Source organism: Mobula hypostoma, chromosome 10 (genome assembly GCF_963921235.1).
Source record: "Mobula hypostoma chromosome 10, sMobHyp1.1, whole genome shotgun sequence".
NCBI classification, from domain to species: domain Eukaryota; kingdom Metazoa; phylum Chordata; class Chondrichthyes; order Myliobatiformes; family Myliobatidae; genus Mobula; species Mobula hypostoma.
In genome coordinates this window covers 80803281-80822212 of record NC_086106.1, presented here as the reverse complement: position 1 = coordinate 80822212, position 18932 = coordinate 80803281, and the positions used below count along the sequence as shown (strand labels likewise).

At 37.9% G+C, this 18932-nt stretch overlaps 1 protein-coding gene across 6 annotated transcripts in view; it reads right to left on the bottom strand.

The window, feature by feature from the left end:
• Window positions 1-3342: 3342 nt before the first annotated feature.
• The window catches only part of LOC134352985 (microtubule-associated protein futsch-like), a 111625-nt gene continuing 96035 nt past the window's right edge, over window positions 3343-18932 (bottom strand). For 3 of the 6 annotated variants that reach the window (XM_063060715.1, XM_063060712.1, XM_063060716.1), the window contains 3 exons: window positions 16060-16686; window positions 7686-7765; window positions 3343-6435 (listed from right to left, as the gene is read on the bottom strand). In XM_063060715.1, the coding sequence (XP_062916785.1) occupies window positions 7706-7765; window positions 16060-16686 (687 nt within the window). In that variant the 3' untranslated portion in view covers window positions 3343-6435; window positions 7686-7705. Of the gene's footprint in view, window positions 6436-7685; window positions 7766-10020; window positions 10068-16059; window positions 16687-18932 lie in introns of all 6 variants that reach the window. The other 3 variants (XR_010019526.1, XM_063060714.1, XM_063060717.1) reach the window with 3 other exon arrangements.

The following is an 18932-nucleotide window of genomic DNA, read 5'->3' as shown; positions in this document are numbered from 1 at the left end:
GAGAAGGAAACATGCTGTGTTTTTTTTTTAAACTTGAACATCTCACTACGCTTCTTAGGTTCATTTTTAAACTTACTTGTCACCATTTTTATGTTTTGAACTCCAAAGCATAAAACTAATAGAAAGCAAAATCACAGTGCTGGGACAACTAGCCTTAGTTTTGTTTTTCTTCATTTTAAGTGAGGTGCGTGCACATGACACACTGGTGTGATGATGTATGTCATTCACATATTTCGTAAATATAACCATAATGAATTACTTAAACAAAGAGTGCTTAACAAAAATATATTTGCAATATTAATGAAATATTGAATACACTACATATACTTTTTCCACTGTCTCTGATATTGAGATCCTGATGAAGGATCTCATCTAAAAACATCAACTGTTTGTTCCTCTCCACAGATCCTGCCTGACCTGCTGAGTCCCTCCGGCATTTTGTATGTATTACTCTGGATTTCCAGCATCTGCAGAATCTCTTGTCGGTGTTTTTTTTAAAATAGTGGCTCAAATTGCTTCATTACTGAACAATTTGATCTTAATACATGCAATGAATAACCCTCAGATGTTAAAAGTGATATGAATCCCACCAGTCACCTGCTATTTTAAATAGATCCTACTACTGACTGATAGAAGTTCAGGTTCACAGATGCCAGACACCTCTGATAATTCACCAAAATAGCAACAAAATCATGAGAGTTGACAAACAATGGACAGTGGTTAACCACTGCTAAGCCCAATATCATCCTTCTTCACTGTCTACTTCTGGATATCCAGAACCACAGTAGGCATTTTACTAACCAGCAGGAGAACTGAGAAATCTTTGTTTTTATACCTCAGTCTGATGACAAGCATTCATGTAAATTATGACGAGCTTCAAGACCAAAAGCATTTCTTCATCCCAGGATGTGGTAAACAGATATAGTCTATACAGTCTGCAATCAGTCAGTACATTTGTTTTGATAGTGGTGTGGAATTTTTGTAAAGTATTATAATTACAAATAAAAATAGCAGTAAGTCAACACATGCTAGAAACACAACACAATGTATGAGAATAAAGAACAATAAAGAAGTATCAAGTTTTATAATTTTTTATGAATTGCTTTGGGTAATTGAAAATAATTATTTTATTTACTATTGGTAATGCAAATTACATACATTTTTAATTTCTGTAATTTCAAGGTCCAGCCAAACCTGCAGTTACATTCAATCTAAATGGAGATGATCACACGTCAGATTGATGATGTATTACCTATCCTTATGCTTACTCTTATTCAATACATACAGTAGGCACTGTTCTCTTAAAGCATGAACTGTGTTCTTAATTTCCAAAGGAAAAAAAAGATTGACGCAAACCCTGACTTGCATAACAAGATGAGGAATTTTAGTCAGGTTGTGGAATATACACAACTATCCACTGTAAAATAAAAGTACAGGTCTACTTGGTGTAATATTGAGGATAATGATTGACTCACAAATCTTCCAGGATGTAATTTATGATTGTCAATACATATTATCGTTATTAATACTATTTATTAAATAAGTCATAAAGAAAATTGACTATGACTAGCTACTAAGATTGCCATCAGCTTTCCAGCAACTTTAGAATGTAAAATATTCTCCTTGCACATACTGTGAAATTGACGATTATAGGTACAAGACAAACTTGATCTTCTAGAAGATATTTTGGTATAGTATTAAATTATCAAAACATAACTTAAATAAAATAGAAAATCACCTTCATTATGCTTGTCCCATCAGATTTACTTCACTTCTTTTCAAAATTATTTTACTTATTTGCAAATTTTCATTGCCTTAACAATTTTCTCTTTTATTCTCATGTATGCCATGCTTTAATTTTTTAAGCAGTCCCTTTGTAAAGTAAAATTTAGATTCGTTACCTGCTTATTTATTTCTGTTCCAGACTTCCACCACCTTCTTTAGATTTGGAATAGAAGTCATCATTTGTGAAATTAAGATTTTCCGGTCAAATCAAGAACTCAAGAGTTGGAAGGTTAAAATGACTACATTGGTTCACATGTAGATATTCTCCTTTCATATTGTAGTAAGAAAAAAATAAGTAACATAATCCCTAACAATTTATACAAGTATGGCTTGTTTGGTTTTCATTTTTTGGTACACAGATAATTCATAGTTCCCCCATTATTGTTTTTAGAGCAGTAAAGTTAACCTTCATTTGATGTCATTCAATGCCTGATAATCACAATCTTAACCGTAGATTTATTTCAAGTATCCATCCCAACAACTCAAAGTAGATGGGTGCTTCATGATCATGTGTGGATTTAAGACTAAATATTATCAAAAATTTTAAAGTGCATGCACAATATTTCATTTTTTGTGGATGGCAAGTGCACAAATCAGCAAAAGTGTTCTCTGTAGGGCTATCAGTAGTAGTCTTCATGAAAGACATACATGCGGACTCAATGGACACATATATGCATCTGATTATGGCAGTGGCAGCCACACTCAACAAATTACACAGCTTATGGTTATTGCTCAGCAATTTTATGTCATATATGTTACTTGCACCCTATCAGCTCATGCCAAACTGTTGTCTGCATCCAGCAAGATCTAAACTTAGGAGTTTCATTCACTGAGGAGCCATGAATGAAATTGAACATTGTGCAGTCATCATCAGATATTCCAACATCTGACCTTAGGATGGAAGGAAAGTCAGAGATGAAGCAGGTGAAGATGGTTGGGCTAAGGAATGCCTTGGAGGGATGTTCTGGATCTGGATCTGGATCGGGAATAATGGACATCCAAAAATCACAACCACTAGTGGGCACTGTTGCCCATTATTTTCCTTGAAGTTGTGCGTGGATCAGGTTTATAGCTTCTCCAGGATTGAAGGAATCAAGTGTAATGTGGAGAAATGGTCATTTAGTCATTGATGGTGCGCATGACCCTTGTGATGATTTTTTACGGCAGACAGCAGGTGAATATCTCTGTCTTATATGTGTTTTTTCATTGATTCAATTGTGTTTTGTTGTATTTACTGTGAATTCCAGCAAATCAATGAATCTCAGGGTAGGATCTGGCAACATATATGTACTTTGATAATAAATTTACTTTGAATAGTGGTTGTCACAGCCTGCATTGTCTCTTTTCTTGAAGAAGTTCACAGTTACAATCTCTCCGACATACCCTCTTCTTGGTTAAGAGATGATACATCTTTGTGTTTGAAATTCTAGTTGCCAAAGTCTGGAGCATGACAGAGCAAACTATCTTCTCCCGCGGTATGAGTCACGAACCAAAAATGGAGGACAAATCATTAAAATCTTCCTTTTTATATTAGAGATTTCAATTTAATCACTTTAATACAATAACATAAGGGGATGAGAGAGGGCTCAGAAGGATGGAATTCTTAAAGTTAAATTTTAATGGCCATTCAACCAGATATAAACACCGTTGATACTGCCAAATGAAACAGCGTTATTCCAGGTTCAATGTGAAAAACACAGTACCAGCAGTCATACACAGCACAAGGAATAAGGTGTCTCAGATATTAGTAAAATACAGACACACAAAAACAAAATGTAGTCCAAGACACTGAGTCTATGAATGTTGTAGCAGTCTGTTGTCAACACAGTATGGCTTGTCTTCTGCTGAGTGAACAATGGAGGGCAGTACATACACCGAATTGTTCACCCCCGTGCTCCAGTGGAGCGCACTGACTCCAGCACCTCCTTCCTGGGCAGCTTTAAACAGGCAACACCACAGTTGGATGCCTCATATTGCTACAACTGAGGCCCTGCAGTTCACCCACCACCCACCAATAAATCAGTGAATCAGACTTGCAACATTCCATATCAACAATGTCTAACAGGGTCTTGCAAGCACAAGAAAAGTCACTAAGACGATCATTTGCCTAGACTGTACACCATCTTCACGCACTAACTCTCCAGTGAAGGCACCAGCCTGATCTGCAGCAAGTCCAGCTCCTCAGTTTCTCGGCAAATGAGCAACTCGCTGATGGGATATGCCTGTAGTACCTTAAGCTCTTAAAGTCCAGCAGGGTCTTGCAATACTAACAAATATGTTTAAAAAGGACAATAACACATTTTTTTGGCCCTGTATAAGCCACTACATCTGAGCACGCTGCCATCTTACCGGAACTCTGCATGGTGCATTGGTCTTTATCTTCACTGGTTGTACATGTGTAAAAGTCATTTCCTTTTAATTCAGTCTGGAAAGATCATTGCATTTTCTTTTCACAAGATGGAAATGCTGCAAAGTTGATGTGCTTTGATAAACGTATGCAAAACAACTAATTTAATGTCATATAAGACAGTGATAATAAACCTGATTCTGATCATAATCAGTGTTAGGCAGTTATCCTATTGTTTTTTTTATACAAGAAGCCTAGAAAGCAGGCTTTGAGCCACTTAATAATGACACAATTTTTTCCCCCAGATTTACTTTGTAGCTTAAGGGATACCACTGCTGGCTAACGTTCCCAGACATTCATTGCTCTTCAGTGGGGAGCCCCGACAGCTCCCTTGCACCACTGAAACCTGGCCTCGTACATAGAGACTCCTTCTCAGCCCATACTTAGTACAAATACTTCTATGTCCCACAGAGTGAATTGTAGAGCTCTCTCCTATCCACTACAGCCTCTCTGTCCTGCCTAGCAGCCATAGTATTTGTTGTTTCTGTAAGATTCAGTATGCAGCGTACGATGCCTCCCTGTTGAATGGAAACTGGTCGCAGCTTTAACTGTTAGCACTCTCTATGACTTTCTTTCCCTTGCATTTTGTTTATAAAAATTATATCATTTTCTTTTGAAAATATCCACAATCTGCTGTGTCAGTACTCTGTTTTCTTAAAAGACTTAATTATTAACTGGGGCAGTTGCCTCTGCTGCACTGATACAATTTAAGGGTATAAATCTTTTAAAGTATCTCAAATGTCTTTTTTTGCAATTTTTGTTGGTTTTTTTTGCAGAGGACCTGAATAGGTGTTGGTATTAAATTCAGTGCACAAAAACTCCATGAAATACTACTGCCCAGTAATATTACAACCACCTGAGTCATCCTGCCTTCTATTATTTCACACCTTTCTGAGAAAGCACACAACATTCCTTATACCTCTTCCATAAGAGAGGACTTTCTTTGAACATCAGATGTGGATAAGAATGGAATGGAATTCCAGAGATGAAGGCATTCTTAGGGTTTGATCATGGGCCGTAACTAGTACAAAGGGTCAAAGCGTTTGGTTAGGTAAGGCATTCTGTGCTGGATTCACAGCTCAAATGCTTGGCCCTATCAAAAATAAGATGATCATATCTCTGTTTGGATCCTAAATGAAGCTAGGTGATTTGAACAAATGATTCCTCTGGAATGCTGAAGAAGGTGGAATCTGTGGAATGCTCTACCTCAGAAGGCAGTGGAGGCCAATTCTCTGAATGCTTTCAAGAAAGAGTTAGATAGAGCTCTTAATGATAGCAGAGTGAAGGGATATAGGGAGAAGGCAGGAACAGGGTACTGATTGTGGATGATCAGCCATGATCACAGTGAATGGCGGTGCTGGCTTGAAGGGCCGAATGGCCTACTCCTGCGCCTATTGTCTATTGTCTACTGTCTAAGGTATTATCATGATGTTTTTCATATGCTTAGAACCATCAAAACTGTTTGGGTGTTTGTGGAGAGAATCTGCTGGGGGGAGGGGGTGGTAATACCTTTCTTTTTATCATTGCTCGAACTAGTAACTACTAGTAGTTTAGTAACTACCCAAGGATTTCTTTGTTGAATGAAATCCTGATGCAGCTTTGAGTGAACCTTGCTTGTCTTTCTTTCTCTAGTATTTGATTGTTTACAAAAAAATATTTCCTTCTACAATTCTTGTTATGTCTGTACAAGATTCAAAATACATAATCTGAACTGATAATGAATGGCACTAGTCAGTCATCACAGAGAATTCCTTCTCAGAATTAAATAAGACACTGCTGGTGCTGTCCTCTTATAATTTAGAATTCTGCTAATGAAACCTAACATCCAATGAAAAGCAAACAACAGGAATTCTGCAGATGCTGGAAATTCAAGCAACACACATCAAAGTTGCTGGTGAACGCAGCAGGCCAGGCAGCATCTATAGGAAGAGGCGCGGTCGACGTTTCAGGCCGAGACCCTTCGTCAGGACTCAATGAAAAGGTTAACTACTGTGATAGTCAGTGGTATACCACCACATCAGAAATTATAAATCAAAACTTATTTACCTATTGTCTTGGCATGTAGCATCATGAGGAGAATAGGCAACATCTGTAACCCTAACATCTCATAATACTGTATATTTACAACACTGATGCTTAAAATAATACAGGAAGTAAAATATCAAAGATAGTTCTCTGAGATGGCTAGCTTTATTTGATATTATATTTCTGTAATATAGCTGTAAATTCTGTTGATATTAAACCTGTGGAAAAAGAAGCACATTATGTTGTTAATGATACTAGGTCGGCCTTTTCCTTCATATCTGATTCATGAACAACGCGTATAAAAAAGATATAGGCACAATGGTACATTCTAGCTATTTTCAACATTCATATCGTTCTTACTGTTTAGAAACTGAATTTATATAAAATTCAGTGTTATTAGAAGTATCTAAATAATGAATCAATGTTTTTTATCTTATGTCCTAGTCTTAGCCTGGTGTTGGGCATGTGGCCAAGTGGTTAAGGCGTTCGTCTAGTGATCTCAAGGTTGCTAGTTCAAGCCTCAGCTGTGGCAGTGCGTTTGTGCCCTTGAGCAAGGCACTTAACCACACATTGCTCTAGTCTGTGCGAGGAGTGGCGCCCCACACAGACTTCCAATCTGTGCCTTGTAAGGCATGAAAATGCCTGACGCAGGCCTCTCATGGTCTGAGTCGACGTTTCCTCCCTCCCTGGTCTTAAAAGTTCTGAGTTGAGACAGTTGAAGAGTAGACATCTAACACGTCATTTTTTATGGCAATATGAATTGAAATAATTGTCCTTGGAAAGAAACATAATGCTTTTATATAGGAGGGAATTCTGAATAAACTGAACCAAGATAACCCTTAACCGGATGACATAAAGCAATGGGACATAGCAGTCCTTTGGGATTACCTCAGCCAGCACTCCTGTCTTAAGCAAATGTGTTGCATAGAATAACAGTAATTGCATAAAGGAACAGAACTCCTATTTGATGCATCCATCAAACGAATGTAAAATTTAAAAAAAGATCACAAAGCCCACTCAGCCAGCTCCATTGTTCATCAATATAATATCCTACTTCAAATCAGCATTCCCATCCAATTACCTTATTCCTTATTCCCCGAGATCAGGGGTTTCCAACCCAGGGTTCACAGATCCTTTGGTTAATGGTAGGGTTTCGTGGCATAAAAAAATTGGGAACTCCCTGCCCTAAATACTTAAAATATATGAGGTAAGGGAGACTTATATTCTACATTGCTCATGATGTATTTGAGAAGCCCAAACCCTCCCTCTCAACCATGCTACAGTAGGAAAAGAGATTAAGGTGGAATTGAGAGAAATTCTCTTCAAAAGGATAGTTATATGAAAGAGAAAATCACTGAGGAATATTGAAAATTCCATTAAATGGTTTCACATCTGAAGACACCATGTAAACCCCTCTGGAGTAACAGTATTTACACAGAGCAAAAAGTAGTTATTTTAGGTTTATCACCTTTATTAAACTTCTGAACTTCATTTGGGTGATGACTTTGATTGATGTTTAGTTTCTCTTTTTTTCAGTTCTGCTGTGGTCTGCAAAAAAATAACATTACAACTATATTTTCATTACTGTTCAGGGACAACATTTTGTTAAACTCATACAATTGTTCTCTAAGTTTCTCTATTACTCTCAATACAAGAAAATGGGTACCAGTTATTTTAAGTCCATTCTGATATATGGAATCACCTGAAAGCTACATGTGATATTTATTTCTGAGATCATATATCAAGTTACCAATGTTTTGTTCATATTAATATTTCATTAGTGATGCCATTGTAACTTTCCAAGTGGTGCCATTTTAACAGAATACCTTATTTTAAGAAAGTGTTAAGTTTGTAAGCACTATTTAGAAAAGTGCTTGACACTTAGCATTTTTGCCAATAATGAACTGAAATGAGCGCTGAAGGACAGGGTTTTACTTCACAGATTTAAAAAATCTGTAAGAAAGACATCTGCCTAGGTCTAAAAACTCCTCTATTATGTGAGGTAAGGGAGACTAATATTCACCGGTTGTGTTGACTCCCCTTGAAAGCACATTGTAAAATTATACTGTGGAACAGATTAGTAAAGAATGTGATAATGATGTACATTACTTTTTGAGGTTAATTTTCTAGCTTGGTGTCTGGCTAACATCAGGGTAGAAATCATGACAGAATTTTGTAAACTCATACTAAATTTTGGATGTAATATTAAATGTTCTTTGGAAGAATTATTTAGTTTTGACCCCCAATTATGTTATGTGAGATTGAAAAAAGTGTAAAAATAACTGCTCGCAACAGGAAAGGAGCAGTTGATCCTACATATCCCAAAATTATCTCGAACAGTGATACCATTATTTTGCTGTAATTTTTGTAATAGCTTTAAATCAGTCACCTTATTAACACATTAGTTCCAGGTCTGTCAACCAATAAGGCAAAACAGGCACAATGAAGATCTTGGCAGCTCATTTTTTAGCTCAGGTATTTAAAGGCACACTGCAAGTATTAAATGGACATTGAACTCATGAACACTACTTCACTTTTCAAAAATATATATTAAATGTTTTTGCACTATTTTAATCTATTTAATATACATACATACTTACTGTAGTTGATTTTATTTTCTTTCTATATTATCAGGTGATATATTATCATTGTATTGCTGCTGCTAAGTTACCAACTTTCATGACACATGCCAGTGATAATAAACCTGATTCTGATTCAGATTATATTTGATGCTATCTGTAGTTACCAGAATTGCAAAGGAGAAGAGGAAAAAACAACTGGTGATTATGCCAAAGCTCCCCTTACACCTTGCGAAGCCTTGCTAGAATGTAAAGGTTCACAGAGAGATCATTCTTCCCCCAGCAAAAGGGTAAAGGTGAAACCAGAAGTCAATAGCAGGAATGTGATTCCACTTTCTCGAAATCAGTGTCACAATTTAAACCACAGTTCACAAGAAAGCTGAGTAGAAAAGGAAACTGTAATTAAATTATCATCTCAGTGATATGGAGGTCCACACTAATCATCCAAACACATGACTTCAAATCCCAGCAGGGCAGCTAGGGAATATAAAATTAAGTTAATTAAATAATTTAAAATCTATAAGTTTCCCTAATTTCTTCAGTGAAGGACATATGCAAAATTTTCTTGGGAGAAACCTTTGACTGGCCTTTGAAATAGTCCATGAAATTATTCAACTGAAGCAAAACCACTATGAAAAAAAAATCACAAGACAAACCTGCAGTTTCTACCAAGATACTAAATTCAAGTCCAGTCAAATTTGCAAAAACTGCTGGAGAAAGATCTTGGGACCGGTACTTAAAATAGTCAGAGTAATCTGGCAACAGCCTGACATCGCTGTGTTCACAAAAACACACCTTATAGAATGTTTGCCAGTCTCTATCATCACAATCTTGCAAACACCCTGTCCTTTTGGTATAATAGATTCACAAGAGATCTAGTGCCTTGGTAGAAGTTGGAGATTCATCTTGGGTAATTTTGCTTTATTATAGTAACACCACCATTGATGAAGCTAGAGAAATTTTGGAGAAAACTGTTGCCAGACTAAACCCATAACAAGTGAGTAAAAAATCAAAGCCAAGGATACATCTTCCTGGCCTCCTACTTAGTAGTCTACCTGTTGTAGAATCATCTATCCATTACATCTTTGGTATAACTAAGCACCATATACTTTTTATGGAGGTAAAATCTTCTGTGCTCTCTGTAAACCTCTGGCATATCTGTCACTCTAGTTTTATGATCAAATCTGGTTCAATGATGAGTGCAGGAGGAAATGCCACACATACCTGAAATGAGGTCCAAGCTGGCAAGGCAGCAACACAGAAGCACATGACTGCAAAGACAGAAGTAAGCAATCTCATGACCAATGGATGAGATTAAAGCTTTTAATTGTAAATTGTAGTGGACAACAAAATGGCTGACAGGTGAAAGAACACCATAAAAACAATGGGGTTTAGCATCTGAATACTAAACAAGTAATTTCCTTTTAAGATCCCTACCATCTTACAACTCACTCCTCTGGCAATTCTATTTTCTCCATGTCATACCAAGAAATAATTGGAGAGTCCGAGATGTAGCAAAAGCCAAGGGATTAGACAGCCTCCTGAGTGTAGTACCAAAGATGTAGTCGGGAGTTAGTCCTCTAAATAAGCTGCTCCAAGAATGTAACAGTGCTGGGATACATCAACAATACGTAAAATTGGTAGTGGGCATGACCGGCCGACAAAAATTAGAATAATTACTTCTGAATACCATGGTCAGCAATACTTTCCCACAGACAGCTATTCTGTCACCACACTGCCTACCCCCCACCCCCCACCCAACAACTCCAGTATTTGACATCCAACCCTATTCTGTACTCACTCATTCTCCCCATCATGGTGCACTGCAATGAAATTGAGCAAAACTTTTAAGGGTGCAGAGGAGATTTACAAGGATGTTGCCTGGATTGGGGAGCATGCCTTATGAGAATAGGTTGAGTGAACTCGGCCTTTTCTCCTTGGAGTAACGGAGGATGAGAGGTGACCTGATAGAGATGTATAAGATGATGAGAGGCATTGATCATGTGGATAGCCAGAGGCTTTTTCTCAGGGCTGAAATGGCTAGCACAAGACGGCACAGTTTTAAGGTGCTTGGAAGTAGATACAGAGGAGATGTCAGGGGTAATTTTTTTTACACAGAGAGTGGTGAGTGTGAGGAATGGGCTGCCAGCGACGGTGATGGAGGTGGATATCATAGGGTCTTTTAAGAGACTCCCGGACAGGTACATGATGCTCAGAAAAATAGAGGGCTGTGGGTAACCCTAGGTAATTTCAAAGGTAGGGGTATGTTTGGCACAACTTTGTGGGCCGAAGGGCCTGTATTGTGCTGTAAGTTTTCTATGTTTCTAAAAATCTTGGTTTGGTAATCCAGAAGGCTCAGCCAATAATATGAAATGTAAGTTATGGTAAAACTGAAATTAAAGGGGGAATCAAGGGAAAACACTCTCCATTGGCTGCAGTAAAACTTTGCATGTAGAAGGCTGGTTGTGACGGCAGCTTAATTATTTCAGTGTAGGACATTGTTGTGGAAGGTGGAAGGCCCTCAGGACACTGTCCTTGACCCATTGTCTTGCAGCTGAAAAGGGACAATACTTGAACTGCATAAACCAGGCAATGATCATCAACAACAAGGGAAAACTCAGCTACCTATTCTTGAAGATACATTATCAAGCCAATCTTTCCACCATCAACATTCTTGAGCTCATTGTTAACGAGAAACTTAACTGGACCACCTGCATTAATACTGCAGGTTCAAGAACAATTTACTTACTGCATTTGATTACTATTGTCATGGTACTCTAGAAATTTGATTCCATCCACCTCAAAGCTGCTGACATTATTTCTACTTAATTCTCAACCTTAAAAATACATTCCACCCACCACCAAGGTGTAGTGAGTACAACCTATGTAAAGTATTCAAACAATTTGCCAAGGTTTCTTCAATAGCACCTCCATAACCTACACCAATGAGCTGCCGGAAATATCAGAATCAGAATCAGGTTTATTATCACCAGCATGTGACATGAAATCTGTTAACTTAACAGCAGCAGTACAATGCAATACATAATATAGAAGAAAAAAATACAAACGTAAATAAATAAATCAATTACAGTATATGTATTTTGCATAGATTAAAAATTGTGCAAAAACAGAAATAATATGTATTAAAAAAGTGAGGTAGTGTTCAATGTCCATTTAGGAATTGTATGGCAGAGGGGAAGGTGTTGTTCCTGAATCACTGAGTGTGTGCCTTCAGGCTTCGGTACCTCCTACCTGATGGTAACAGTGAGAAAAGGGCATGCTCTGGGTGCTGGAGGCCCTTAATAATGGATGCTGTCTTTCTGAGACACTTTCCTTGAAGATATCCTGGGTACTTTGTGGGCTAGTACCCAAGATGGAGCCAACTAAATTTACAACCCTCTGAAGCTTCTTTTGGTTCTGTGCAGTCACCTCCCCATATCAGACAGTGATGCAGCCTGACAGAATGTTCCCTACGGTACATCTATAGAAGTTTTTGAGTGTTTTTGTTGACATACCAAATCTCTTCAAACTCCTAATGAAGTATAGTCGCTGTCTTGCCTTCTTTATAACTGCATCAATATGTTGGGACCAGGTTAGATCCTCGGAGATCTTGATACCCAGGAACTTGAAACTACTCACTCTCTCCACTTCTGATCTCTCTATGAGGATTGGTATGTGTTCCTTCGTCTTACCCTTCCTGAAGTCCACAATAAGAAGTCGAAGATCCAATTGCAGAGGGAGGTACAGAGGCCCAGGTTCTGTAACTTCTCAGTCAGGATTGTGCAAATGATAGTATTCAATGCTGAGCTATAGTCAATGAACAGCATCCTGACATAGGTGGTTGTGTTGCCCAGGTGGTCTAAAGCCGTGTGAAGAGCCATTGAGATTGCATCTGCCATTGACCTACTGTGGCAATAGACAAACTGCAATGGGTCCAGGTCCTTGCTGAGGCAGGAATTCAGTCTAGTCATGACCAACCTCTCAAAACATTTCATCACTGTAGATGTGAGTGCTACCGGGCGATAGTTATTAAGGTAGCTCACGTTATTCTTCTTAGGCAGTGGTATAATTGTTGCTATTTTGAAGCAAGTGGGAACTTCCTCCAGCAGCAGTGAGAGGTTGAAAATGACCTTGAATATTCCAGCTAGTCGGTTGGCACAGGTTTTCAAAGCCTTACCAGGTACTCCATTAGGACCTTTCGCTTTGCGAGGGTTCACTCTCTTTAAAGACAGCCTAACATCGGCCTCTGAGGCAGAGATCACAGGGTCATCAGGTGCAGCAGAGATCTACACAGATGTAATTATATTCTCCCTTTCAATGCGGGCATAGAAGGCATTGAGTTTATCTGGTTAAGGCAGGCATAACAGAAACATTTAAGACATCTACAAACCCCATTTCCAGAAAAGTTGGGATATTTTCCAAAATGCAATAAAAACAAAAATCTGTGATATGTTAATTCACGTGAACCTTTATTTAACTGACAAAAGTACAAAGAAAAGGTTTTCAGTAGTTTTACTGACCAACTTAATTGTATTTTGTAAATATACACAAATTTAGAATTTGATGGCTGCAACACACTCAACAAAAGTTGGGACAGAGTTAAAATAAGATTGAAAAGTGCACAGAATATTCAAGTAACACCTGTTTGGAAGAATCCACATTAAGTAGGCTAATTGGTAGCAGGTGAGGTATCATGACTGGGTATAAAAGTAGCGTCCATCAAAGGCTCAGTCTTTGCAAGCAAGGATGGGTTGTGGCTCACCCCTTTGTGCCAAAATTTGTGAGAGAATTGTTAGTCAGTTCAAAAGGAACATTTCTCAATGCAAGATTGCAGAGAATTTAGGTCTTTCAACATCTATAGTACATAATATTGTGAAAAGATTCAGAGAATTCAGAGACATCTCAGTACATAAAGGGCAAGGTCAGAAACCACTGCTGAAGCGCATGATCTTCGAGCCCTCAGGCTTCTGTGACAATTATAGCCACCTGTGTTGTCACTCAACACAGTCCGTCGCTGCATCCAGAAATGCAACTTGAAACTGTATTACGCAAGGAGGAAGCCATACATCAACTCTATGCAGAAATGCCGGCGAGTTCTCTGGGCCCGAGCTCATCTCAGATGGACCAAAAGACTGTGGAACCGTGTGCTGTGGTCAGATGAGTCCACATTTCAACTAGTTTTCAGAAAAAATGGGTGTCGAGTTCTCCGTGCCAAAGATGAAAATGACCATCCAGATTGTTATCAGCGAAAGGTGCAAAAGCCAGCGTCTGTGATGGTATCAGCATCAGTACCCACGGCATGGGTGAGTTGCATGTATGTGAAGGAACCAATGACTATGAGGGGTATATTAAGATTTTAGAGAGACACATGTTGCCATCAAGGTGACGTCTCTTCCCAGGACGTCCATGCTTATTTCAGCAGGACAATGCCAGACCACATTCTGCACGGGCTACAACAGCGTGGCTTTGTAGACACAGAGTGCGTGTGCTTGACTGGCCTGCTGCCAGTCCAGATCTATCTCCTATTGAAAATGTATGGCGCATCATGAAGAGGAGAATCAGACAACGGAGACCACGGACTGTTGAGCAGCTGAAGTCTTATATCAAGCAAGAATGGACAAAATTTCCAATTGCAAATCTACTACAATTAGTATCCTCAGTTCCAAAACGATTAAAAAGTGTTATTAAAAGGAAAGGTGATGTAACACAATGGTAAACATGCCTCTGTCCCAACTTTTGTTGAGTGTGTTGCAGCCATCAAATTCTAAATTTGTGTATGTTTACAAAATACAATTAAGTTGGTCAGTAAAACTACTGAAAATCTTTTCTTTGTACTCTTGTCAGTTAAATAATGGTTCACGTGAATTAACATATCACAGATTTTTGTTTTTATTGTATTTTGGAAACTATCCCAACTTTTCTGGAAATGGGATTTGTAGATAAATAGATAGGTAGAAGAGGCTTTGAGGGCTATAGGGCAAACGCAGGCAGATGGGACTAGTTCACCGGTTAACGCAGTTGGCCTGTTTCCATGCTGTATGACTGTAATAATGTGAATGAGCAACAGACATTCCCTATGCCTTTGATGCCCACATCCCTGTAAATGTGTATAAACAAAAGAATCAGCACTTGTCATATCAATTTCTGCAAAGTTTTCTAATATGAAACAACTTTTGAAATCATTTGAAACAATCAATCAGCATCAAATCCTTAATCATTGTCCTCAGTTAGCAATGATGAGTGTCCCTTTCTAATGCTGAAGCTTTTTCAAACATGCGACTTTATCAGATGTTAGCTGGAGCACTGAGCTATAAAATGACTGAATAACTATCAGATTAGTTTTACAGGCTGATTCACAAAATAATTTGCTTCCTATCCATACATGTGCCCAGTTGAAGTCTGTTCTGTGTGTGTGTGTGTGTGTGTGTGTGTGTGTGTGTGTGTGTGTGTGTTTATGTAGCAACCATGCAACCGCAGGAGTTCGAGGGATCCTCTCCACAAATATGCATTGCCGCCAAGGATGCTATTTTGTAACTTAAAAGTACATAGTTACCATATCCAAATTGTGTATAGAAAACATGAGAGGAGCTTAAAATTAGTTTAACTGTGGGGCATCTCAGATCTGCCCTAAGTAACAGGAAAAGAAATCTGAACTAAATATCCAAACTAAACAAGGTATTAAGTGGAAGATCATCAAATTAGATTAACTTTTGTATTACGAACAATCTAAACTCAACTTTTCATGCTTCTTAGAAGATTATATAAATACATTTTGAACGGTGGACAAATCAAATGACTGACAAATTATTAAGAAACTTAAAAGAAGCTTTAGTTTATGATATATTTTATTTATACAGATATGGATTCTAGTGCAGAGGTAATGTACTTTTTCCATAGATTCTGTCTGGCCTGCTGAGGTCCTCCAGCGTTTTGTGTGTATCTATTATATTTGCTTTATCTCCTTTACTCTAGCTCACTTTCTGGTTCAGGATCTTATTGTCCTTTGGGACACTGTTTCTAATTTGGTTGTAATGGGGTAATCAATTTTAGTCTGCAAAGTCCTCACTTAAGTATTTATGCTGTTACATTAAGCTAGTGTGCAGTCTGTTTCTGTGACCAATAGCTAAAATATAAAATGTTACTTAATTTTAATCTCAGAGGAAATAGGTGAAGTTTTTTCAGTATTATATGAGAATAAACCAGTATCCAGTAAAAAAATCTTGTGCCAATATTGATGAGTTAAACACAGAACTTATTTCATACCGTGCTGGAAATCTTTGAAGAAATAAGAGTTTTAAAGTCAAAACGTACACGACTGCAATCTTTTGCCTTTGGTTTCCTCTCTTGTGGGGGATGTGGAATATGGCCGTCTGCAGATGTTCTTCTTCTGGCTCCACTAATGGCACCAATTTCTTTTATATTGTGAAGGGTAAACCAGTTCTGCAGTGATACTAGTTCATTTCCAGGTTCATACTCTGATGTCCTGCGCAGAAGTTCTATGAAAGCTTCAAAACTTTGTCTTCTTTCAGACCGTGCAATGTTGTATCGCAGTTTTTCAACCGATAAGTCATTAATCGTTTTGTCACCAATACTGCCCAACCCTTCCAATAATAAGTTAGGAATTTCATCTTTTATAATACCATCTGTCTTGGAAATTGAATGCTTTTCTTCTATGTCAACAGCAAACATTCCAACACTCTCAAAATTGTCTATGCTTTGAATTTCTATCTCTTCTTCTGTATCATTCTCACAGTCAAGATCTGGATCTTGTTCAACACCATGGGCTAACAAGCGCATTATTAAGTCCCTAGTTGTTCTCACATCTTTTAAAAGTTCTACTTTAGAAATATCAGGATTGTGCAAATTTATAAAAGAGTTTCTGGCGATCACCTGTCACAAAAAAAGAGATTTAATATTACACAAAAAATATACATGTTCCTATTTTGTAAAAAATAAGGATAATTTAATCTATGTTACTCTTTATTTTTTGTGAATCAGGAAGCATTTATTGTCCATCCCCAATAGTCGTTAACTAAATGGATGGCCAGGTTATTCTAGAGGACATTTTAAGAGCCAAACCTATCAGCCATCGAAAGTAACATATATTCTAGACTCGGAAGCGATGTGAGATTATTTCACTTCAAAGACATCAGTGATCTAAGTGAGCTTTTTAAACTATCAGGTAGTTCCATGATCACCATTACCAACGATTGTGCTCTAATAAATCACATTTACATCAGTTATTCAATAACTCAATCGTAGATGTAATACAGAAGAATCATTATACAGAAATCAACAGCAACCTCAAAGACAAAATTATTATCAGAAATTACAAAAAGCTTAGTCAGAGATTTAGGGATTAAAGATAGTATTAAAATATAAGGGAGTTCAGAAGCGGAGATGATCAGCAAGAGAATTTAAGAGCCAATGCCTAGACAGTAAAAGGCACAGCCTCCAGTAGTGAATGAACAGAGTGAAGGTTGTGCAAAAGTTGGATCATGGCAGATTGCAGAAAGAGAAATGTGATGAGTGAATTACTCACATGACTGAAAATTTTAAATGGAACACTCTATAGTTCAGCACTGAAGAACTTCAGTCAGGAGTCCACAATCTCATTGTCCGTATCTGAGGAGAAGCATTTTTCAAGGGACCTTAGAGATGCTGATAACCATCTTCAGAAAGGATATGACTGATAAATACAGAAGGATTTCCCTACTTTCCGCCACAGGGCAAGTTAATGCCAGAGTTCTCATCAATCACCTCCTCTGAGAAGCCAAAGAGCTACATATTGAATCACATTAGTCATATTCAAACTATCTGGAAATACATTGGACATAATCTTCACTGCATGATAACTCTAAAGAAATAAAAGGATCAGCACGTTATTATTCATATCCTTTTCCAACTTCACTAGAGTCTCTGACTTCATTGGTGGGTGGGAGGGTACTTGGGAAGCGTGTTGAATATTGTTCATAAATTCAGGCTGTGCACAAAAATTTTGTCTGCATCCTACATTTGCTCTGATCTTAAACAATGGGTTACAATAAAGGCAATTTTAGTGGAGGTGTCCAACAAGGCTTCATCATTGCCCCAATCCAATTTTTCTCACCACAATGCTGCACCTGTGGGAATGGAACTAAGCTTCAGAATAAATACAGTAGGAACCTGTTCAACCTATGACAACTACAATCCAGAATCAAGGTCACTCAACTTCAGTGTCAAGTTGGAGTATCCAGACATTGCTGTTTCCATGTCCATTGAGATTTCACTCCAAGCCACCTTCAACTGATTTATTGAAGGACCTTACATTTAGTAGCTGCAATTTATAGATCCTTCTCTAACATGCCCCCAATTTCAACACATGCACTCTGATAATAATGATTCACAGTGGGACACTGGAAAATGTAGAATATATCTCATATCTGAGGAGCCACCTTACATTTAAGGCAAGCACTAATGCCAAAATTCATTATCATGCTCAACACATAGCCTTTGCTTAATGATGGAAAAAGGATATTTAATGGATATGACCTGAAAACTAAGGAAGTAGAGGCATTGCTGTGCATTCTTTGTAATGACACTTGTATACTGGACTCAGGACAGATCTTATGAAATTATAATACCAAAGAATTTAAAGTTGTTGACCCCTCCACCTCTGATCCCCAGATGAGGACTGGTTCATGGAACCCTCCCCCACTGACATGTGGCATTGGGGCTGTGCTTTGACATAGTCGTAAGTATAAAGTGAGAAGAACAATGGCTCAGCACACAGCCTTGTGGCTCACCTATGCTAATGGTGATTGTGGAGAAGATATTTTTGCCAATGAAAACTGATTGAGATCTGCAAATGACAAAATCAATGATCCAGCTGCACATGGAGGTATTGAAGCCAAGGTCTTGAAGCCTATTGATTAGTTTTTCGTGGATGATATCATTGAATGCTGAACTGTAGTTGATGAAGAGCATTCTGATGTGTGTATCACGGTTGAATGGATTAGGACACAGAAGAATGAGGGGAGATCATACACTTTATACTTTATGGTCGCCAAACAATTGATACTAGAACGTACAATCATCATAGCAATACTTGATTCTGCGCTTCCCGCTCCCTGAATTACAAATCGGTAGTAAATATT